Source organism: Battus philenor, unplaced genomic scaffold, assembly GCF_028537555.1.
Source record: "Battus philenor isolate CCGP_79_NKW_IND1 unplaced genomic scaffold, ilBatPhil1.0.hap1 SCAF_13, whole genome shotgun sequence".
NCBI classification, from domain to species: domain Eukaryota; kingdom Metazoa; phylum Arthropoda; class Insecta; order Lepidoptera; family Papilionidae; genus Battus; species Battus philenor.
In genome coordinates, this window is record NW_027181675.1 from 15,098,823 (window position 1) to 15,123,302 (window position 24,480).

Sequence of the window (24,480 nt, forward strand, 5' to 3'; positions counted from 1 at the left end):
AAGAAATAAAAATAGCGGTTTCGATGGATTTGTAAATAAATATGTATTTTGATAAAGATTGTATACGTCACAGTAGTCACACATGTCTGTCGGTATTGTCTGTATATAATATCTAAATTTTATGCGAAACATTTGTTATGTGAAATGAGATTTAAAAAATGTTATTACTTTATTAAAGTGAACTAGATTGTAAAGAGGTATAAAGTGTTATTTAAATTAAGATAATGATACCATCCAACACAATTTGTGTATCGCAGGAAGGCCCTGCGAACGCATTGGCCTTAAACAAAGATTGTACGCAAGTCGTTATAGCGGGAAGGAATGGTATACATTCTGTTTATTTATTATTCTTATTTATTTTTCTTTTATGTAATTTCCATGATTCTCATTTTTTTTCTCATTTCTGTCGCAGTGTTCAAGGTATTCTCAATAGGCGAAGATGACTTCTCTGAGGTCTGTAATCTGAGGGTTGGAAAAAATTTGAATTTAAATTTTTCTTCAATTGATGTAGCTTGGAGTACAATAGAAGGTGAGCCACTTAAACGTCATAAACAACGATTTAAGTCCTAAATAATGACTCTCTTTTAAGATAAAAATATTAGTGTGAAAACTATGACATAAAATTTATTTGTATTTTTTTTAACTATTGCTATAGATCCTGAAAAGTTATAAGATACCATTTTTATCAACTAATTTTATCCCATAATGTATTAAACACTTAGTATTCCCTTATTTTATAACTCATAGGCCATTCAAAAGGGCTTAAATAGAAACCTAAAAATGAAATCTATTTTTTTTACTTTTACATAAAAGTAATTATATGATGACATATTATATGTCAATAATTTTCTAGAGAACACACTAGCAACAGCAGCAACAAATGGCGCAGTTGTTGTGTGGAATCTTGGCAGATCTGGTCGCTCTAAACAAGAGCATGTCTTCTCTGATCACAAGAGAACTGTTAATAAGGTAAGCATATGTTAAAACTGTTAAAGAAACTCTACTATGGTGTTAAGGTTATTAAAGTGATAATGAGGCTGAATTTCTTTGACTACTGGATAAAAATTTTAGTGAAAGTGATCCTTAAAAAACCCAAATGAGTTTGTTGTGGTGTGTATATATATTTAATGTTAAAGGATACCCTGACAGGAGCATTAAATTTGATTCTTTATTCAATCAAATTGTATCATGATGAAGAATAAATGAATAACAATAAGAGAAAGCCAATAAGTTTCTTTGATTTAACCAGGTCAGTTTTCACTTGACGGAGCCAGCACTTTTAATTTCGGGATCCCAGGATGGTATGATGAAATGTTTTGACTTGCGGATGAAGGAGGTGGCTCGTACATTTATCAGGTCAGTGTTACTAACATATCATTGTTTCAGCCCATAGACACCCACTGCAAGGCATAGGCCTTTCACAAAGATATCTAAGGGGTGATATACCATACTTGCCATGCTTGACAGGATGGTTGGCTATTACAGTGTAGTATTAGGGTTTACATATGTTTATAGAGCACTGTGTGAATTATTTTATAAGATTGTATCGCAGGAATCAAACCCGCTAACTATTATTGTTACTGAATTACCACTATTCAATACTTATATATATATATATATAAATATATATATATATATATATATATATATATATATATTAACAATTATTTTAGTATTTTTGCAATAGAATTTCTCCACTGATATTTTTAGTGTTTAAAATTTGTTACTTCAAGGTATTGTGACAAGATATGACCATGGGGTTACACCGACATATATTTTAAATTTGTCTTCAGTTACAACTCTCTTGTTTATAAAATAAATATCATACTAGTAAGTAATAATTTCATATCAAATAATTATCTACTATATAACTCTACAAATTTTCTTGTTTAATTACCTTTAATGTTTAATTAAATTATGAAATCAATGAACAAATAAACTTATTTACAATTGTGTCCATTCTGGATTTCAAGATGAAAAAAAAATTATTTGCAACAAATACAGAGTATATATATACAAAACATGCAAACTGACCAGACTCAGGATCCATTGACAAGATCATAGTCGATCAACAAGCCAATGACAGAGTTATGCTTAGTATTTCTTTACGAGATTGAATCACTAACAATGAAATCGATGATGATAAGTATATGACTAAAATAACCGCAAATGCTCTGCACATAGCACACAGAACCAAGGACAGCTTGTGCCTTAAGGTTCGAGTAGACCACAGACCAGCTAGTATAATTTTTAAGGTCGTCAGAAAACACTGTTTCTGATGCCACTCTAACAGGTCTTATTGGAAGTTTATGGGGGAGGCCCATGTTTGGCAGCGCATGTCTAAAATGATAAACTTTTCAAATAGCATGTGGAACTATGTTCGCTACAATTTTTAAACTTCAGCATTTTCGGGAAATACCCGTGTGGTTAGGGATATTGTAAGGGTCTTGTATATATACCTCGGATATTACCTGTGAGGGTGCTACAAAAGTGAGAGTTGTCACAGCAACACAGAGTCGATCCGAGACGTGCAGTTCAGCCCGCACCAGGCGCATGCGTTCGCAGCCGTGTCGGAGAACGGCACGGTGCAGGTGTGGGACTCGCGGCGCAGCGAGCGCTGCCTGCAGCAGTTCACGGCGCATTCGGGGCCAGTCTTCGCCTGCGACTGGCATCCGGACGTGCCCTGGCTGGCCACCGCCTCGCGCGACAAAACTATCAAGGTGGGTCGCTCCAGCTATGTATACTTTTCTACCATTGGTTCACTCACTCCTTCAAAGACTAACCCATAAATGTATTAAATGAGATAAATATTTATTACACACTACAATAACACACACACAAACTGCTGTACTAAAATAAATATGACAAAATGAACACTAAATAATCAATACAAAATATTTCTGCGAGTATGTTGCCGTCGTGTGGTCTAGATCAGTGGCCATAATCACCCAATCGTGACCCTGCTGACCTTCATCGACTCATCAATGGAAACAGCAGTTTGTATATGTACCTAGGCCAGTAGGGTGTAAAGGGAAGTACCTATCGATTATATATGTATACCCTATAAATAGCAAGAAGGCTCATTTTTACTTAGGCGTCATAGAGCATCCGGGGAGTCCCCGCATCTAATGACAGATGTCATGGCGCAGACACCCACTTCACGAATGTCACTAGATGCGAACGCTGGATCATAACAAAAAAACATTTTGCGGGCAAGCCTTGAAGACTAATATATCAGGTCATTATGGAAAATTGGTCACGTGATCAAAATAGTTTGGGAATCCCCGATAAAACTGTCTATTGTATGCTATTAATAATTTATTTTGTATACTGTCCTATCCGTTTGTATTTAGAATAATGAGTATTTGTCAACTAACCCACCAAGTAATTATTTGTAAGTCAAAAGTAATTTATTCACCGCAATGTATCATGCCATGATCACTGTCAACTGACGGTGTTGTTGGCATTGTAATTGTTAAGTCTTCTAGTAATGAATATGGTCACCGTGAAGTTCTGGTGTCAAGCGAGTAATGTGGTAACCCTGACTCTCTGCTCACCGTCGGTGTCTGCTGGCCTGGGTCGTGCCGATAACCGGCCCGCGTGTATATCTGTCTCGTTCTTATCTTCCGCTGTCTGGTCTCGATCGATAGTGCAATATCGAACGTCTGAGTTTTGGCTTCAACGAGAACCATTTTAAACCTTATATTATGGTCGTAAGATTCATTTTAGTTTTATTTCGGTTCACTAATTGTTCTGACTTTGGTTGTTATTAATGAATTTTTGATTACTTCAATTTGTTGATATTTCAAGTAATAATTGGCCTGTTTTCCTAGATTTAAATAAATATACAATACACATCCGGCTGCGGTGTTCACATTTGCGCATAATTTTATGTGTCACTGCCTTCTTGCGTCGTGTTCCTTTTTTTAAAATTTAACTGGTCCCCATTTTTGGGGACTTCTCGTTTACCCTGCCTAGTCTTGGGCTGCGTCGTTATATTTCAGATAAATGAGTTTTTCAGGTGACTCCATATTATATAATACACTTTATTTCTAGTTTTACAATTAGATTTAAAAACTATTCTTTTTACTAACAGTTTTGTTTATTTCCTGCCAGTCTTACCGACCCTTAGTATCTAGGGTAGAATCCTATTCACACTTTTTATAATAGTCAAGGAATGTGGGGCGTAGCTTGTTGTCGCCAATCAGGAAGGCGATGCTTGCTCCCTCTATCTTTCTCCCCATCTCGACCTTGGAATCAGAGCGGAGTTCTAAACACGGAACAGGCGACAATATTATGCATCACGGTCTGGTCCACCTCCGGGTCACAGATGCAAGAGGCACTCCACTTGAGCTTGAACCTGTACAAGTATTCAGAGAATCTCACGTGTCCCGTGAACATTTGGACCGGACACGTGTCCAGCTGGACGTTTCGAAGTACGTGATAGGCTGTTACGGTGTTCGGAAGAGATTCTTGGTTGTACTTCATGTTCCTTACAGCTGAGGATCGTGGGCCTTTTTGTTTGTCCTGCAATATGTTACGCCAAGTATCCTCGTTGGTGTCTATTGCCTACTGTGGTATTGCTTCTTCGGATCTGATCGAACCAGCGTATGATGATCAATTTTTTTTCAAGTTATCAGCTCTTTTTCTGTGTATGTCACGGAAAAATCAAAAATTAGCTTTGTGAAAAGGCGAGTGCACATTCCTGATTCCATCAGTATCGATGTGGTGGTGGTTGGATATCGTGCGTTCTACAAGCACGGAATTCGTAACTAAAACTCACAGTAAAGTGTAGCATAAATTAACAAGTAGCACCGCGGCTCTCTTTAAGGCATTGCTCGGACCATGTACCAATCGGCACCGCGGCGGCTCTCTCTAAGGTATTGCACCGAGCAACGGACTGACAGCTTCAACATAAACAAAGTATGGTGTATACGACTAGCTGTAACACTATGCTTCACGTAGGCCCATCGAACATGAGCGATAGCGATAGGAGGTTTATTGTAATTACCTTTTAAAACATATTTTGTAAGTTATATATTATCTATTTCTTTAAAACGCCTAAAGGTATTCTAAAATTAAAATTGCCTATTATAATAAAGTGTCTGTTTATAATATTAAAATAACTGACTTATGAATATATATATACACGGTACATATACCAATTTTTTTTATAAATTCTGTCTGTTAAGGGTAATATTTGAAAAAGGTGGATTGGCTTTGACAGGACTAATAAGTAGCCGATGTAATAAGTAGTAACTTAGGTTAAATTTTTTTTACAAAAATTCTTTTAACGACTAAAAAACTAAATAAATCAGGTATTTTTTTGATAAATTAGACGCGGAGGTAGTCACGAGTACAGCTAGTCCATCTATAAAAACATGCAATAATTATCTTAATAATGAAATTTATCTTGAAAGAATAAAATGACCTCTTTACTCAAAAGCCGCGAATCTAAATCCTCTCCTATACGTTCTGTTAGAGACATTGTACAAAAATTGCCAGAACAGATGACAGTTTGATTTGTACCTTACGTTTAATAATTCTTCTTTCTAGAACTAAACATATAGGATGTTGTCTTTTTCCCCGCAGGTGTGGGACATGCACAGCAAGCCGAACCTAGAGCACACTATATACACGATCGCCTCTGTCGGGCACGTCAAGTGGAGACCGCAGAAGAAGTGAGTAGACGCACTAAAGTAAATTTAGCTTCTTTTTTGGTATCTGGAAATCTTTTGGATGTTCAAGATATCCCGCGTCTAAAAGGAGGACAGGGTTATGAGGGAGTTCTTCCCTCTTAAATCCCTTCGGCTGTAATCATATATCTCCGTTAGGAACTTAAATACGTTTAGACCAACTATAACAACAGATATAGTTTTGAACTTTAGAGCAATTCCCTCACAGATCAGACAGGCTATCGATCTTTCTAGTTCTCTGATCCAAACAACTGGACCATTAGTTCCTCGATATGACAGTTTAAAAGGTGAATGTTTGCAGATACCAGGTGGCGTCTTGCGCACTGGTGCTAGACTGCGCAGTCCACGTTTGGGACGTGCGTCGCCCACACGTGCCGCTCGCGACCTTCGCCGAGCACCGTGACGTCACCACCGCCATCGCCTGGCTGTCGCACGCAGCCTTCCTCTCCACCAGTCGGGTGCGTCAGTCTAATCTCTATTCACTGTACGGGGACGTTGGAGTAAGAGCTTTAAATGGCTTTAGTACCTGTAATCATTGCCTTTGTTACCCAACGGAGGTGTATGTGTCTTGCTCCGTAAACGACGTACTTGCAGGATTGCAGTCTATACCGGCACCGGTTCTCGGAGGCGGCGCACCCGGTGCTGTGGGCCAACCCGCAGGGCGTGTGCGTGTCGGCGCGAGGTGAAATCGCGCACGCCGTGCCAGAGTACCCGCTGCCCGCGCTCGCTACTCCTGCGCACGCGGCGCAGCCCTCGCAAGCAACCAGCGCGGCCCACGCCGCCCACGCGCCCCCGGCCGCTGACAGACACGTACCAGGCCTGGGGTAAACAATTTAAAAGCTATGTCTGACTCTGTGTTTGGCACTAATCGGTGTAACATAACTCCTGAAGTTACCCCGTGGAGGGGTGAAACACGTGTTGAGTGATTTAACGGTGGTAGTTGTGTAATTCGCATTGTTTGCCGCATGTGCATTTATCAGCGGGCTGACGGCGGTGCACTTTGTTGCACGACTACCACTGCATGTGCGGAAGTGGCTAAATATTGGTCCTTTTCTTAATTTAAAAGCTGTTATACATAAAACTATTTTATATATCCATGTCAAGCAGTCCAGAAAAATCAACGAAAGTTATCACTGCCCGAATCCAACTTGGATGGGCAGTTCAAGAAGATCCGAATCATCTCGTCCAAAATACCGCAACGTTTGAAAGAGTCTTTGACCAGTGTGTGTGGTCGATTATGAGTTGTTACTTTGAGACGTGGTGGCTTACCATGAGTCTTATGAGAAGTTCCAAGGTCATCCAGGGATTAAAGATCTTCGCTGCTAGATCTAATCGTAAAGGAAGAGATCCGCAGAAGAAATACTGTCATCGACTTAGCTAAAAGAAACTTACGTCTGAAGTTCTCGAGTGGCCATGTGCCGGTGGACGCGGCGTTGATACGTAGACCCCCCACCAAGTGACTAGATCGAACATCGGCAGTGGCTATTGGCTAACATGATGATGAAGATATTGATTTGATGATTCTTTGTAAATTATTTGCCACATTGATATCCTTAATATCCTCTGTGATATCCTTCCCTATATCACTCGAATTTCTTTGATATCTTATTCAAAACACCTTCCTTTATTGTAAAATGATGCTGGTACGGCCTGGTATCGACATGATTGGTACATTTCTATGCATGTAAGAAAAGGACTAATATATAGCTACTTCCGCTGATTTTGCGTATTTATCAGCGGACGGGCAGGCTGTGCACTTTATTGCTCGACTACTGCTACATAGCGGAAGTAGCTATATATTAGTCCTTTTCTTACTTAGGATGGACTTCCGCAAAGTAGCGCCTGAATTCATTAGATATTTCTATGGAAGTTTCCAATAGAAGGATATATTTGCTGCAAATGGGCATTGGTAATGAGACTTGCGATCATAAGTTGTTCGAACGCTGAAATACATATCTTACATAAGTTTCCAGAAGATGGGCAGCAGCTTCTGCTTACAATAATACCACACTACAATCTCCCAACCGGTCTACGTAGCTAGGCGATTATGGTATATTTTCCTATAGATATGTTTGGGCGAGTCCTATGCATTATAGTGAGCGTCATTTGGTTAAAAAAGGGAGTGAAGTACAAGTTTCAGATTACCTTTCTTCGGATAAAATGAGAGAGTGACGAAGGTAATGAAAGAGAGGAAGTGAGCTGACTAGACGGCTGCAACTAACTTCGTTGATTTTACCTAAGTAATAAACAGGCTTTGAATTTTTTTGTAGAAGCATTGTGCTGAATCTGTTCACCATGTCCTGAAGAGGATATATCAGGACATTAGTCCACACTGTTATTGTAATAATTAAAAAAGTATTGATAATTCAAAGTAGGATAGAGAGATCAGTTAAGAGTGACACTGGATATTGCGTGTGTCAGGCGCAAGCAACCGACGGCGGGGTCGCTATCAGCGGCTGCACAAGCAGCGCTGGAGTGCATGTTTCCGGGGGGCGCTGCCTCGGCACTGGCACGGCACGCACCTCCGGCCTCGCCCCACGCCCCCGCCGACGCCCTGCTCACTTGCGCGACACGCTACCGCATACGTGGTGCCGCGCCCCACCTGCTAGCTGCGCACAACGCCGAGGTCGCGCGAGCTGCACGCCGCCATTGCGTAAGTCCCCACCAATTCCTCTAGTGACCAAAAAAGCCTAGGATAACTCTAGTTTTTAAATACTAAGGTTCCCCCAGGTTGCCCCATTCTTATTTCGCTTGGGTCCTTTAAAAAATTCTCGACCCTCCACTCAATATGCATTTAGTGCTCCGATTTAGCGGCGATCAGTAGATAAGGCGGAGAAGGGCCACCCACTAGATGGATAAACGACACAGTGAAGGTCGCGAAAATTGCAGCGCAAGACCAGCCGTCACAGAGAAAAGATGATAATGATAATTCCGATTCAAGAATGCCCGAGGATGTTGAACCTCGACTTGGTCGATCGCTGTTGTTCAGTTACATCTGTTATGCGAAAGGTTGGTGAGGAAAGTTTTGAAGTGAAGACCGCGTGTGAGGCGAAGTGGTATACATAGCCCAAAATGACATAAATTCGTTTAACAGGTGGAGCACGTGTGGGAGGTGGTGCGTGCGGTGTGCGGGGCGCGTGCCTGTGCGCGGCGTGCGCCCGCCCCGCCGCCTCCACGCGCCCCTCCACCCCGCGCGGATCCGCCCCCCGCGCTGCCTACCTACAGGTGACACTTCAAATATTCTTCCTACAAGTCCTTCGTATCCAGGAGTATAACAAAAGTTGGAATTGCACACTATCTAATATATTGTCTCATTGAGGTCTCTAAGTTTAGCCTCAGTTTTATTAAGTTACCAGAAATCATTTGCCACCAAATGGCAAAAAACATAGGGTATGTTCTCTGCCATTTGTCGTTTATATATATTGGGTATATAAGATACAAGGAATGTTTGCGCACGTGTTATGAACGTGCGACGGAGGGGCGCTGGAGTAGCGCGGGCGGTCAGCGGATCATTGGTCCCAAAGAAAAGAACACCCTGAACCCTATGTAATTAAAATCTAAATTTAGTTGAAAATGTTGATAACCATCGGACAATTGACAAGCCGTCAAGCAATATGTTTCTAACGGAATTTATTTTTGAATTTAGAACACGAATACCGAAAAGGATATTTTTTTATATTTATGTAAGTCCGTATTTACTACTCTCTTATTTAAATCTATCTGTACTACCAACGCGAGTTTTTATATTTATTTCTGCTTTATTATATTATTTTGTTAGATTTTTTTTTAACAATTACTATGTACATATTGCTAATTATTTTCTCGTACTATATTTTCGGTATTTACATATATTTTTTGGTGTTTACTATCTTATCCCCATATCATAAATAATAAATAAAATTCAAAAAGTTAAAAAATATAGTCTATTTTTTTGACCTGGCAACTTTAGACTGATTAAATTAAATTTGCATTCTGTCCATTACTTCTACGTCGAATAGCGAAGTGAGAACAAAAATGTCGACAAGCAGTTACGCGAGTAATACTCTTTAAAAATGCCTTGACGACGAACGCGCGATGCTCACTCGACGACTGCAACATCGAGACTGAGACGTCCGTACCGTCATTCCTACGGCACTACCCTCACTCTGAATCATATAGTAATCGTATTTAAAAACATAAATCTGCCATCGGACACTATATATCGATATTCTGCATGCAGTATTATAAATTAACTTAGTCATCTTCTTAACTTAGTCGTCTTACTACTTGTGCGCTGCGCTACTGTTATATATACACATATATATCTGCAAAAAGCCTTAGGTAGCCTAGCCCGATATGTCAGAGGTGTTAAAAAACATTAGCGGTGTTGCAGCGCGGTGGAGGAGGAGCCGCTGGGTGAAGTGGAGGAGTGGGAGGAGAACCAGTTCCACAACAGCGGCGTGCTGGGACTACCCACACAGAGCATCTACATCCCACCAGCAAAGTTCGCAAAGCAGATGCGCGATGACGGTGAGACACTTGTCTATGTCTTCTTCTTGAAGTGTCTCTCCAACTAGTGGAGGTTGGCTATCAGCTTCCTGCTCTCTTCCTTATTTTTGGTTCTGCGTAATAGCCCAGCAGCGCTGGCGATTCCGGTCCACTCTCTAATGTTACGAAGCCACGACTTCTTTCTCCTACCAACCTTCCTTTTACCAGCTTGTCGCTTATCTATGTACTTTTGGCAACAATAGTGTTCGCTGATCACCAAACGTGTACATTAGGAGAACAAATCCACCGCATCCGACTAAACCCCAAGTCCATACTCTTCGTACTAGAGACACTCGGAAGTTGAACACGGTATACCCCGGGTTAGATTATCCAGAATACGGTAGCGAGAGGGTTTGTGGGTGTATCTTAACATGGAGATACCAAGCTCTCGCACGAAGACAAACACCTCCCTACATCCCTAACAAAAAATGCAGTTTAACAATTATGTATTATTGGCGCAGAGGCGGGTTGCGGATGGGTGTCCGCCGCATCTGCTCACTACGTGGACGTGGAGGCGGTGGACTGGACGCTGCCCGAGGAGGCGTTCCCGTTGCGAAGCGCACCCCCTGCTCCCCACCCCCACCATGCGCCGCATGCGACCGCCCAGCCGCACTTCGACGACCTCGAACATGACGGTACTTGCCATATGTGTAACGCTGTTACTTCGAAAAGCGCCGGTAGATGGCGTTAACAAAAGATTGCCTCGCGCTATCGTATAACTAACAAGATGCAAGGCGTCACATCTTACGCTGATGTTTTCAATTTACTAGCTCGCGGATTTTAGGTCAAAATATTCTCTTATTTGGAAAGTCTCTTTACTCTATTCGCTCTCACGTGTTATTTGTACCTAATAAATATTAATTTTACTGTTATAAAAATATTACTACTCAGGATGGCCACGAACTTCTGCTACACCCATAAATCCAGAATTTTAAGGCTCTGGTCATTGTGAACACAGATTTCTAATTTAATAAGCAGAGAGGCGTCGCTAACCAGAGTTATAACGATGTGCCAGGAGAGGTGGGGGTAAGCTGTGGAACGGGTGGCGCAGGGGGCAGTTCCTCACCAGGAGGCTCCAGCTCGGGCGGCTCCGGTGGCTCTGCAGGACAGGAGCACGCACATAAAACCTACAGCCACCAGAGCTCTATCACAACAGTGAGTTGAATTGTGCTCTTAAAGGTTAAATGAGGTAGAGAATGAAAAGGAAGTTAAAAAAATATGGTTTTCTATACTTTTGTCATCTATAGGACATCTTATTATATTCCAAGGTCATCTGTCTACCACCTGTCTTCTGTTAAATATCATGTTTTTTTTTTGTAAATTTCGTTTCTGAATAAATAAAATTGTGCCTTGTTTTGGTTTTTGGCAAATCGCGATTGTCATTTTCGTGGCATTACAAATGGCATTAAAATCTACTACGAGAAATTGAAAAGGTAGCATAAAACATGGATTGTTTTTATTGATTGATTAGCGCAACTTCTGCTGCGGTGTTAATAATGAAGTGTCCACTTTTATTTTAAGAAAGGTTAAGTCAGACCTGTTTCGTCTAAATACTGCCATGATGTGTGGTGATGGTGTGTGGTGGTGATGCAGGTGGAGGAGACGGAGGTGGGCGCGTTGTCGGTGCGCGTGGGCGAGGCGCGCAGCGTTCAGCTGGATGTGGCGCCGCTGCTGGCGCGTGCGTTACGCCTGCACGCAGACCTGGGCGACGTGCAGACGCCCGCAGTCGTCTGCATCGTGCTGCAGGAGCACAGGTCCTTATCCATTGTCCAGCTCGTTACTAAACATGTATGAAACTTCGGAACAGAAAGAATGACTAGGAGATCAAGAAATAACCGACACAGTTCAGTGGATTGGCAAGGTGGCAGCGGGAAGTCCACAATGCGCGCATAACAGATGGACGCAGGGACCTTAAGGTTTTAGAATGGATTAGTCTCTCCTAAAGAAAGCAGATAAATTGGTTGAGATCGTCTGAAGACGCTAGATGTCTCTTCCAGCCAGACCAGAAATCTATGCGGGGAGGACTAACGGGCTACAAGTATGGTTCCACTTTGAGCAACAATTATTTGCTTCCTTCTGCCGACCGGCGAATAAAATATCTAATATCATGGCGTTACTTTGCGAAGGTCCATCCTAAGTAAGAAAAGGACTAATTTATAGCTACTTCCACTATGTAGCAGTAGTCGTGCAATAAAGTGCACCGCCCGCCAGTCCGCTGATAAATTCCTTTTTACAAGACTAATAAAAGATTAGTCTTTTACAATTGTTCAATTTCAATGGTTTCGTATCCCTTCCTTCCCTACATACTTCCAATTTCTATATTTTAAATGAATTAACTTTTGGGATTTCTCGTACAACAATTTTCACAGATTATTTTCTTTTCGCCCTCATCTTTTATCCATACCAATATCTTTCATACATTTTTCTTTTGTTTCGACACATTTTCCATTTTCCTTTTCCATATTTTTTTTAAACTTTCTCTATTGCCATATTTATATATATAACCATAAAATAAAATTTTATAATTCTTTTCAGAAGTGACATTTTCTCGTACATCGACGAGGGCCTCCAGGAGCAGTGGCTGCTGGGCTACATAGAGCTGCTGCAGCGGCACAAGCTGTGGAACGTGGCCACGGAGGTACTTACGCAATGTCCACCGTCTAGACTGAATTCGCAGCTCCTCGCCCAGATCACACGGCTTACTACTTCCGATTCTTCTTCCCCCTCGATTTGAAAAATGTGCCTCTAAGAAGGTTCAAGAGATTTAGGACACTCAGCAACGATGGAGACGACTATGCCTTTATAAGAAATGAGATTCGAAGAAGAACATGTCATCGACAAAGCTCGATGAAGTCTGAAACAGACCGGCACCGTTAGGGCAGATAGGTTCCCAGGACCAAGGACCCCTCCCCCCCCCCCCTAGATAGACAGACGAAATAGTTATCGTCGCGAGAAGTCCATAGATGCGGGCAGTGCAAGACCGGTCACTGTGGCGATCTTTGGAGCAGGTCTACCGACTGACATGAATGAATGAATGAATGAATGAATGAAACCTTGTTAAGGTTGTCGTAAGATTTTGGTGCAGGCCTCCTCCTATAGAAAATTTGTTGGAGGTGGCCTAACTCCGACAATGGGTTTTCGTTATTGACTGAGATTGTGAGTGTTGTGTGGCGTAGGTGGTGCGGTGCGCGTGGCTGAGCAGCGTGTGGTCGCTGTCGCAGCAGTCGAGCAGCGTGGCGGCGTGCTGCGGCCGCTGCGGGCGTCGCACGCGCACGCGCGCACCCTGCGACCGCTGCGCGCCGCGCCGGCCCGACCTCTGCGCCGTCTGCCACCAGGTGATGGTGGCATCACACCACTTAACACCTTGTAGATTCATCTCGCAACAACATACGCTTACTACAGGGTGGGCCAAAATTTTTTGCAAATAGCAACACTTGATTTCTCCATGAAGATGTTGCGAGAGTTTTTGACACCACAGTTGCATGAATTTGAAGGATACAACAGCCAGACTTGGATGCAACAAGATGGTGCAACATGCCATACCTCAAACGTGACTTTACCAGTGGTCAAAGAATTGTTTCCTAACAAATTGATTTCTCGCAGAGGTGATATCCCATGGCCTCCCAGAAGCCCGGACCTTACACCTTGCGATTTTTTCTTGTGGGGATATCTGAAGAGTCGAGTATACCTTAATAAACCGACGACCATATCCCAATTAAAACAAAACATCCCCGAGGAGACAGCCGCGATTCCTCGCAGCATGTGTCAACGAGTTTTCCAAAGTTTACGTAGTCGATTACAGGAGTGCCAACGGCGAGACGGAGCACATCTCGATGATATCATTTTTAAAAATAAATTTTAATAAATGATAGTTACGGTAAATAAATCATAAACAAAATAGCATTTGTACTTTTATTTCTACACATGTTTCAAAAGTGCAAAAATTTATGGCCCACCCTATATTATATTTTACAAAATTTTGGCCAAGTTTGGCGCGAGCGCGCTAACCTCAAATAGCAACGAACGTGACCATTACTCTACCAAGTGCTCTACGAGAGTGACTTCCTTGCAGGTGGTGCGTGGACTATACGCGTGGTGCCAGGGCTGTTCGCACGGCGGACACTTGCAGCACATGCGCGCCTGGATGCAGCGCTACCGGGTCTGTCCAGCCGGCTGCGGACACTTCTGCCAGCTTGGGTGACCGACAAGGCCCAAGAGTTCCACCTACGCCTTCATTAGTGAGAGGTCTCTAGCAATTCCACAGCAGTTGACCACCACCACCCCAGGAACCACAATTGAATTCTCGTTGGGAACAAATATCTACAGTTATGCTCTATCCACTCTCTTGCAGTCATTTATTTCAGCCTTTAGACGTCCAGTGCACGACATGGGACCTGGATTCCCAATAGAGCTGGTTGTAAAGGACCTGCATCCAGCGTCTTCCGGCGACCTCAACTAGATTCTCTATCTATCTTATGGGTGGACATCCTACGTCGCTCATTCCTGTTCATGGTTTCCATTCCAGAACCATGAGGTAACGATGATCATTTGCGATACATAGAGCTTGCCCACTGCCACCTGCTTACTAGCTGAACTTACAGCAGTTACTTATGCCGGAATGTAAATCTCATGATTCGATCTCGAAGAGTAATCCGGAGTTGTTCAACCGTGGTTCCTTGCGCGACTGTGGGTTTTGCCAATGAGACATAAAGTGTGAGAAATTTTGAAATAATTGTAAGAATAATTTTGGTTCTAGAGAACTCAAGGTCTGTACTGACGCTTAAGCACCTTGATCTAGTCTACATATGCTGTAAAGTGAAATTTTATATTTATAATAAATATATATATACAACAACTATTTGTGTTAAAATCGATCAAAACTGGTTTCTATGTATATTTATAAATTATGATTTTATTGACAGACAGCTTTTATAGTTGGAAAATTGTTAATTTTAAATTATATTCGTGATTGAAATAGATGGAGCGGTTTATGGAACATTGAGTGAAACATATTGATACTAAAGATATAAATTTTTTTATTAATTTATTCACATTATTAACCACTTAGTATCACTTTTCAATGAGCCCAAATTGATAGAAACTAGAATCGAATTGAGCTCCCTTATAAAGGCGTCATTCAATATAAACACAATGTTTCTGAACGCGCCCTAATGTAGGCAACCAACACCTCAGAAGGGTTTTATTATTGTCATTTCGTATTCATATAGGAAATTATAAATAAAAAATTTAATACTTTTACACCATTTCAAAATATCGTGCAAAATTAAAATTAATTAAAAATATTCAGTGTTGAAATAATATTTTAGACTAGCTGCTCCCGCCTGTTCCGTGTAGCTCTCACTGGTTTTTGCCATTAAATTATTACATTATGAGAATTTTTCTATAATAAAAGAAGCCTAAATTACTCATTATTACACCAGCTATCTGTATTAGTCCTGTCAAAATAGCTCCAGCTATTTCAGAGATTAGCCGGAACACACAGACAGACACAAATTAAAAAGAAATTTGGTAACTATACATAAATTCATATACATAGTAAAAAGGTTATTTTAATATTATAGACACTATAAATTTAATTATTTGTATCAATTTTAATGTGTTATATATAGATGCAAGTATGTACCAAAAGTCTGGCTCCACCTGTTCCATTCACCGGTGATAATTTATTCAATCTAATGTATTTGTTATCGATATTGTTTAATTTTATACGCTGTTACTGTTTTTCTGATTCATTGCTTAGTCTTCTAGTTCTTGTTTTCTTGTCTAGATAGTGTTAAGTGTATGTAAACGTGACTGACAATTTTTATATTAATTTTATAAATAAATAAAAACACGTTTTATGTACATTTTTTTCATTTATTTACAGAACTTAAATAAGTAATACTGTTTATATAATATTGGAGTTGGCGCAGTTGCTTCAAACCGCGCCCGTCGGCTTCCGCGGACTTAACATACTAAACATATAAACATATAAACGTGGATACAAATTTGTACTCGATATATAGCTCAGTCGAGCGTGTGTATGATGGAATGTTTGGTGAAAATAACATGCGAGTGAGTTAATATGAGGACTCGAGTGGAGGGTGGTTGCGAAAGGATCCTGGTCGGTGGTGGTCCATTAACTTAATACCAAAGCTGCCATCGACCAACTTGTGCTGATGATGGTGATGGTGGAGGCTACACGATGCAGCAACAAGGAATAGAGCAGTGGCGCTTGCTCTCGGATCCGGGCTGTTCCGCTGCCGCCAGGCCCTTCTTCTGCTGCGACATTGTCCGGATCAGTGATAAAAATGCCTGTGAAAAAAAATATCATACCACACTTCAATCTCTAGATATGAGTGTTTAAATTATAGCTTCTCCTGAATGGATTTCATAATTTATGTTCGACAAGCATTGAAAGTGTATCCAGAATTATACATATAAAACCTTTAAACAAATGAAAGTATAGTTCGTTTCACATCACACTGTAAAAAGCTAACACGCTAATATGTTGCAATAAATATTTTTTAATATAAAAATGTGTTAGGCAAGTAACTTCTGGAAGCATAGTCTTCGGTGATAAAGTATAACAATATTAAAATTTACGCATAAGTTGTCAATAATTTTTGAAACCATTGATTGGTCTGCGAATAAGCTATACATTCATCCATTTCAACTTTTACACTTAAAACCAGAATTTTGTATGATTTTAATATTTAAATTTCTAGCAGAAAACGAAAGAGGACTAGGAAATGCTTGTGGACGATACATTACAATATAATCACAAGAAACTTTGCTTAACTCCATGAAAATATTATCGTGGGTAGATTGATAAAATAAAACTTTTTGAGAAGTAAAAATGCTGATGTCTCGTGTTGACAAATTTTTCATATGAAACATTAATACTAGAGCCATGATATAACACAAGAGCAGCAGACCAGAACTCACCTGGGTCCAATGAGTGACTGTTTTCTGCAGGGCTTTATAGTGGGGGTAGATAGAGAATAACAAATTGGACGCGATTTTTTTGTAAATCTGTATATTTTTGCTCGCCTTCGTTACCGTAATAGTAAATTTATATGGGTGCTGTTCGGGTACACTCAGCGTACAATACATTTTGCCGTATAGCCAAACTAACTTATTGTGGGTAGTTCGAGAATTACTTAGGAACCACTATGAATACAAAACATTTACTTCACGTTATACACAGTATACACTTGCGAGGACTACCCACGTATAACGAGCTCGCCGCGCCTGAAGCCGAGCTCTGGCAGTCTTATCTCTTTCTGTTCTACATTTGAAAAAGTTTCGATACAATTAAAACTATCGTAATGTACAAGCCAGGCTCCAGGTGCAACAGCCCACAGATACAAGAGAGAAAAGAGGAAATAGTGTACAGATCATAAACAAATCTTTTGCTGGTGATTTATTATTTGGCAAATATTATGCTGTCTCTGCAGAATAGCATAGTACCCAGCATTTAATTTGGCACGTCAAACATTAATCTTTTATAAACACAATCCGTTTTAACTACTCTATGTACATACCAATCTGACGGAGCACTGTGCGACAAAGACAACGCTCTATAAAAAACTTAACCTAGCTGCGAAAAATCTTACTCTTCTGTCAAACCAAATGCAAGGTACTATGCTGCATTTAAAAACGCACCTTGTGTGCTAAACATAAAGCATAATATGGAAAGGACACATCGCAGACGTAACGAAGTACATTACATGTTTATTTTCTATTACATATAAAATATAATAAACACTTGGCAATCGTGTTTGCTGTGAAACAACCCGGAACAGATGCTCGAGTTGCAATATAAATATATACGTTTACTGTACTGCTAGCAGATCTCTAACCGACGTAGGAATGATATAAGGTTCTGTACCATAGACTACGATATTAACACAAAAAAAGAAACATGCTTTAGACTATGTAAAAAAGAAAAAAAGAGTTTAAAAATAGAACATTTTAAAAGTTAATATAACTGGTATCGCGGAAAGCGTCGCGCGTGTTCAGAAATCTGTATGTAAACTTGGTCCTATGCTAGAGATACACACGGCGGCCAGAAACACCCTGTATACGGGTGGTACGATTACAAAATGTTTTTTTATAATCTATGTATAAAATACATTCGTATAACTAATAAATAAAACTTATTAATTTATTGATTAGCTCGCCTGTAGTATCTCAAGGTATAGAAAAATAGCCACGCCCCTTTGGCTAAACAGAGTTTCGATTACCTTCACTGGCCAGTGGAGAATTACAAAATTTTGTCTTTTTATTTATGAAACAAATACCTACTTTTCATACTTTAAAATATACAATTTCTTAGCCGTAGGATAATCTTGTGTTCGCTCTTACGAATCGTTGTACCACCAATATGTTTGAATTGGACATGCACATAAAGCAATAAGCCGCAGAGGCGTGGCCGCACTGAAACATTCACAGCAGATCTTAAAGCTGGCGACACACCTGAAGCAAGCCTTAAGTCTGACACACCTGCAACACATCTTAAGGCTAGCAACACATCTGCAGCAAGTCTTAAAGTTGATGACCCATTCCACCAGCGCCGGCACCAAATGGTAAAGTCAAATAAATGTAACATGCACAGGCAACAAGCGTTAACTCGAAACAAAATTCTCGTGTCATAGAGATTCATTTTCAAAATGTATTTTTTCAGGCATGCGCCGGCGCAGCGCTTGGGAGGGGGAATGGTTTTATAGAAATATTTCATAAGCGGCTTACAAGTGCGACCGATAGTAAGGGACTTCTATTTATATGAATAAATAATAAGGTAGCGCCGGCTCCCAACGTCGCGATATGCGCACGCGCCACTCTGACGCAAAATATTTCTATAAACACGGACACAATGCAATCCACGACACGTTTAGCGCTTACGAGCTACAAAATAAATAGGAGGCGCTCGCGCCGGGCCCCCCACCACCCCAGCGGTACGACACCACCAGCTACGGCAGGCCGAAACTGGCATTTCGCGACAAAGGAATATCTTCACCGAAAAAACAAATCCTTTTAACATTTAATTTAGTATAAAACTTGAGCAAAGATAAACCTTCTTCGCCGCGGATCAAAGTTCAGACGCTAAATATAATTACAAAATAACGTTACATGCGCAGCGCTTCATTTAACAAAACATATAGAACACATGGGACACGTGCAGCGCTGCCCGCGCGGGGCTCCGGCGCGGACAGGGCTCCACGACACCAGCACCGAGTCGGCGAATGTCACAGGTACGGCTTATACAGCGTCCACGGGGGCGGAGCGCTGGGGCACGCGGGGCGTCGCAGGCCTACAAAATGGCGCATTTGATTTTTCTCTTCTTGCCCTTGTCACGCACGTTGCCGTTGGCCGCGCGGCTGTCGTCCGACTTGCGCGAGCGGATCTCTCGCATCAGGTCAAAGAACACCTGCGGGCACACGCACCATCATCCGGCATCAGCCTGCGCACGCGCACACCACCGCACGCACACACATGTCAAATGAACCCTCCACCGCGCACACAACAAATATAGCAACACATACGCACATAACACCACATTGTCTACGACATTGTCCTTTTGCTTCAGAAAATATCGCCAGATACAACAGGATTTTATTACCATGGAGCTATTTCAGGTCTTATTACAACCAATACAAAGTAAAGTACCAAATCATTATCATCATATCAGCTGACGTCCATTGCAAATCATCACCGGTTTTGTGTTCCACATGCCAAAAAATAATGGAACAGAAGTGGTCACTGGACAATGAGTGAAGCCAACGATAGTGCAATGCTCCCCAGACTTAAAAGATACATTTTTATGCACCACCAAGCATTTTTCACCTTGATAATATGGTACTTTTCATGTGCGATTTTGCTAACAGGCATCGCAAAGGATTCTGACAATACATCTAGTGGTCACTCCTTTATCCTTGATAAGTTCTTATATGAATTAAGGACCTAACCAAAGGACTATATTTCACTTATATATCTACCTGATATAGTGCGATAGAAACCTCTCACCCGGGCTTCCTAATCAAATATGGCGGTGTACACCTCACAGCGTAAAAAATTGAGTGTCTTTAAACATCTACATCTCAATATGAATTAGTTTAACTCAGTAAATTGACAGAGCACTAGAAAATAATTGTCTTTATGAAAAATTAAAGTAAATGTTCATACAAAATTACATCTACGGGGCATGAAGTGCATTGTGTCTGAGATTATGGGTACACTTCCCTATCAACAGATTCCTGAAGAGAAGACGAAGTTGATATTCAGCCGAGATATCCGCTGTGTAACAATGGAATATCGAATACTTTGCATTTAAAATACCTGAAGCGCTAGTTACATCCAATGTAATTGTAAAATTCAAATTATTCCATAGTTATCAAGCAGTTATGGTGATTCCCCGCCATCGCGAAATGTAAACCAAATAGACGAAAAGTCCGGCACACTCTGCTTTTGCATCTACCCTCATTAAATTTTGTCACTACCCTCAATAACAAAAATATTCTTTTTTAATTACCCTAAAATCGACAATAGCCATTATCATACTTCATGTAAACCTTTTCAAGTGCAGACAATGGTTCTGCCTACGAACAGAATGTAGGTAGTTCAAAATTCTGCATCCATTATAAACAGTATTTTACCTCCTGCTAGCAAATGACCATGCGGCGTTCCACGGCAAAGCGCCTGGTAGTCTTATACATCCACTACATTCCCAATATACAGGACATAGGAAATTTTTTAAACTAATTTTAAGAATTTAGCAAATATTCGATCATTCAGAGTTTTTCTTCACGTATATAGCTCTAAATATATATATCAGTGTCGATGTAAGATACAAAGCAGTGTGTACCCGACCGAGAAACTTGAAATTTAGAAAAACAATGCAACAGGCGCCCTAGCTACTGCGGAAGCGGTGCTAGAAGCGCAGGCCGAGGTGCACAGGTTCGTCGCCCGGGCAGCGCGGAGTCCATCGCCGCCCCTGCCTACTCTGTTCCATTTGTCACTGATTTGACAATCATCTCAGATAATTATGACCCTCCGATGGAACCCAACAATATGTCTACCTAATTCATCAACTAACTATAGGTAAAATAGTTGTATTGTTCTAGGGAGCAATAATTCTAAGAGTCTCTGTACGCAACATGACATAGATCCTTTTTCAGCCACAGTTCTTCCCATCTATAATTTTAATTCCAATTTGTGAGGTAATATAGTACTATATGTGAAGACTTACAATTGACTTCTCATTCAACTACACTATTATTTTGTACATATATAGTTACCTACAGTTGTATGTCTGTCATACTAATTGATAAACACATACAATTGTTTTATCATATTTTCTCTAAAAACCAACTAGATGGCGCTAGTCAATCAGCCTCATAGACGTGGTACTGGTTTACCGTCGTTATGTTCTCTTTAAAACAACTCTGTACGCTTGTAATACGTACTCTAAAAATAAATAATTTTAATATCACAACAATTGTGTCTCTGTCTTCTTGGATCTTGAAGAGCAGCCTACCATAGTCTGCGCTAATATATAAATTATTAATATGTCGACAGTGCCCAAAGTGTGAGTTGGTTTGTGGTCGTGGTAAAGTTAGACGTGGCCTGTGTGCGTGCGTGTGCCGGCTCACCTTGTCGACGTTGTCGCGCGTCTTCGCCGAGGTCTCCACGTAGGGCACCTGCCAGGCGTGGGCGCGCTCCCGGCAAGCGTCCAGGGGCACGCGCCGCTTGTCGCCCAGGTCAGATTTATTTCCGACCAGCAGGAACGGGATGTTCTCGTCGTTCTTCACGCGCAGGATCTGTTCCCTGGAACGTATCAACCAGCGCTCTTGATTTTGTCGATCAACTACTTAACTGCCTTGTGTGCTGGGGATATGTTCCTAATCTCTTATCAGATTTTGATAAAAAAAATAAGGCTCGGAAGGAGGTTCATGAAGGAGCCTACCACCATGAGCGTTTCTACTTCTTCCTCCAACATCAAGCGAAGATATTGTCGATTAGTATGTAAAACGAAGTTTATAAATATACTTCAGAATGAATTTAAAACGATTTAGACTACTACCCACGAAATTTTGGATTTTGACATATTTAGCATTCGAGCGCGGACGGCAATGAGATTCTTACCAAAACAATTAATAATACTAATTAGCTAGTTGGCGCCAATAATGTGACTACATGACTTTTATTTGTTTTTTGTTTGCTTTACATATGTTTATCTAGTTCAGTCTAGTCATATTACATAGTTTTCGTATTATATAGTTGTATATTGTTTAGTAAACACTTATATGTTGTGCGTAAACAATATAATTGTGAAGGTTATCATTAGCAATCTGTAACAATTGTTTCTCACGATGCCATTTTATACCTATAAGCTTCCTAAATAATAACTAATAACTGTTATCAAACAGAGCCCCGAAAGAAAATTTTGTGTAAATTTTTAAATCTTTTTTAGACAAGTGGAATTAAGATAGTAGAGACAGTCAAAGTACCTAAATTCCTGTGTCGCGTCGAAGCTCTCCGGCTCGGTGATGGAGAAGACGCAGAGAAAGCCTTCTCCGGACCGGAAGTAATTGTCGCGAATCGCCGCGTAGTCCTCCTGCCCCGCCGTGTCCAGGATATCGATCTGCACCTCCTCGCCGTCCAGAACCACCTGGGAACAGCGTTCATAACCTTGGTTATATATTTCAACAAACATGTGAAAAAATACTGCTTTATTTCCACATAGAGTCCTTAGAGCGACTAGAGCTTTTAACCGTAATAAGACTTATTAAAGAGATGAAATTTAACAGTCTCCCACGGTTATCTAAGGTAGAATGAAAGACACAAGATCCAGAGGTCGCCCGACTTTGCAATGGCCAAATCAAATGAAAGCCATCACCAAATTGTCGCTGACAGTACGTGAGCTGAGTGACCCGGAAAGTGCTTCTACAAAGGTTTAAGACCCGGAGAGCAGCATTATGCAATAGAGGCTTTTCAAATTCAAAATATCTTTAATTAACTATGCATTTACATGCACTATTGAATAGTCAATTATTTTAATATTATAAGTAGTAAACTGCCGCCGGCTCGCAACGCTGACCTGCTAAGAGCCGCCCAAAAACTGTACAGTTGCACAATTTAAAAGAAATTCCTCACCTTCTTGCGGTAGCTGTCGGCTTTAGTGGGCTCGTAGTCCTCGACGAACTCGTCGTACATGAACTGCAGCGTGAGCGCGGACTTGCCCACGCCGCCGGAGCCCACCATGATCACCTTGTGCAGCGTGGGCTGCGCCGCCGGCTTCTTGGACATCGCGCTCGCTGCTGCGCTGCACGCCTGCTCACAAGAGAGGGTACATTATGCATTATATTGCACGCTTTACGTCTAATATCGCACCGTTTTATGACCGTCTCCGCTAAAAAGTTATTTTTCTAATTCACACATTTATTAAAACAATCTTTGTAACTTTCTTGGATTCAGCGAGTGACCTCTTTGTAGTTTGTGTTGTAAGTTGGACTTATCAAGCAAAATGATTTATCTCAGGTATATATAATCTATACACTGTACCCAAGTTTTCCATTGTTCCAGCCATCATTTAAAGGAATCAGGCGTTATTTTGCGAAAGTCCATCCTAAGTAAGAAAAGGACAATTATTTAGCCACTTCCGCACATGCAGTGGTAGTCGTGCAACAAAGTGCACCGCCTGCCAGCCCGCTGATAAATGTGCGTGCGGCAAACAATGCGAATTACACAACTACCACCGTCAAATCACTCAACACGTGTTTCACCCCTCCACAGGGCATCTTCAGGAGTTTTTTTACACTGATTAGTGCCAAACACAGAGACCAGCTATTATATCATCGGCAAATTGAAGGCGAGTGATGTGATCGCCGTTTATGTTGATGCCGAACCAAAGTAACCTAACTTGAATCCACTCAAATTAAGCTACCTTATAATGATATGGTTTGGCTTAATATAAATTGTTACAAACTTGTTCTATATCTGAAACCAGGCCTCAACAGACTTGTACAGGTATTTTTGTGATTACGGTTCTATGTAAATATTGCCTTCAATTTTCAACACCAAGACTTTTCTGATAAATACGAGAAGTTAACTTCATTGAACCAGCTCGACAAGAAAACATTTTTGTTGGTATACATGTAATCAAATTTTGATGTAGTTTTTTATAAAAAATTAAAAACGCATTTTAAAATAAGTTGAAGGAAATTGCTTATTATTCAATAAACGAATATTTAAA

At 40.8% G+C, this 24,480-nt stretch overlaps 2 protein-coding genes across 6 annotated transcripts in view; one reads left to right on the forward strand and one right to left on the reverse strand.

The window, feature by feature from the left end:
* The first annotated feature begins 35 nt into the window (after window positions 1-35).
* On the forward strand, window positions 36-16,084 carry Wdr24 (WD repeat domain 24). The gene is made up of 17 exons (XM_068777658.1): window positions 36-324; window positions 413-529; window positions 854-969; window positions 1,250-1,356; window positions 2,507-2,720; window positions 5,593-5,681; window positions 5,998-6,154; window positions 6,291-6,520; window positions 8,118-8,349; window positions 8,791-8,921; window positions 10,069-10,205; window positions 10,685-10,858; window positions 11,239-11,378; window positions 11,817-11,977; window positions 12,759-12,861; window positions 13,400-13,558; window positions 14,296-16,084. Exons 1-17 carry the CDS (start codon window positions 225-227, stop codon window positions 14,422-14,424), a joined length of 2,496 nt encoding a protein of 831 aa, XP_068633759.1. The 5' UTR covers window positions 36-224; the 3' UTR covers window positions 14,425-16,084.
* An 11-nt stretch (window positions 16,085-16,095) lies between these two features.
* Rala (Ras-like protein A) overlaps window positions 16,096-24,480 on the reverse strand; it is a 31,618-nt gene continuing 23,233 nt past the window's right edge. For 3 of the 5 annotated variants that reach the window (XM_068777659.1, XM_068777664.1, XM_068777661.1), the window contains exons 2-5: window positions 23,382-23,558; window positions 22,736-22,896; window positions 21,878-22,052; window positions 16,096-16,538 (exon numbers count right to left, since the gene is read on the reverse strand). In XM_068777659.1, coding sequence (XP_068633760.1) covers window positions 16,422-16,538; window positions 21,878-22,052; window positions 22,736-22,896; window positions 23,382-23,558 — 630 coding nt within the window. In that variant the 3' untranslated portion in view covers window positions 16,096-16,421. Of the gene's footprint in view, window positions 16,539-17,094; window positions 19,657-21,877; window positions 22,053-22,735; window positions 22,897-23,381; window positions 23,559-24,480 lie in introns of those variants that run through there. The other 2 variants (XM_068777660.1, XM_068777662.1) reach the window with 2 other exon arrangements.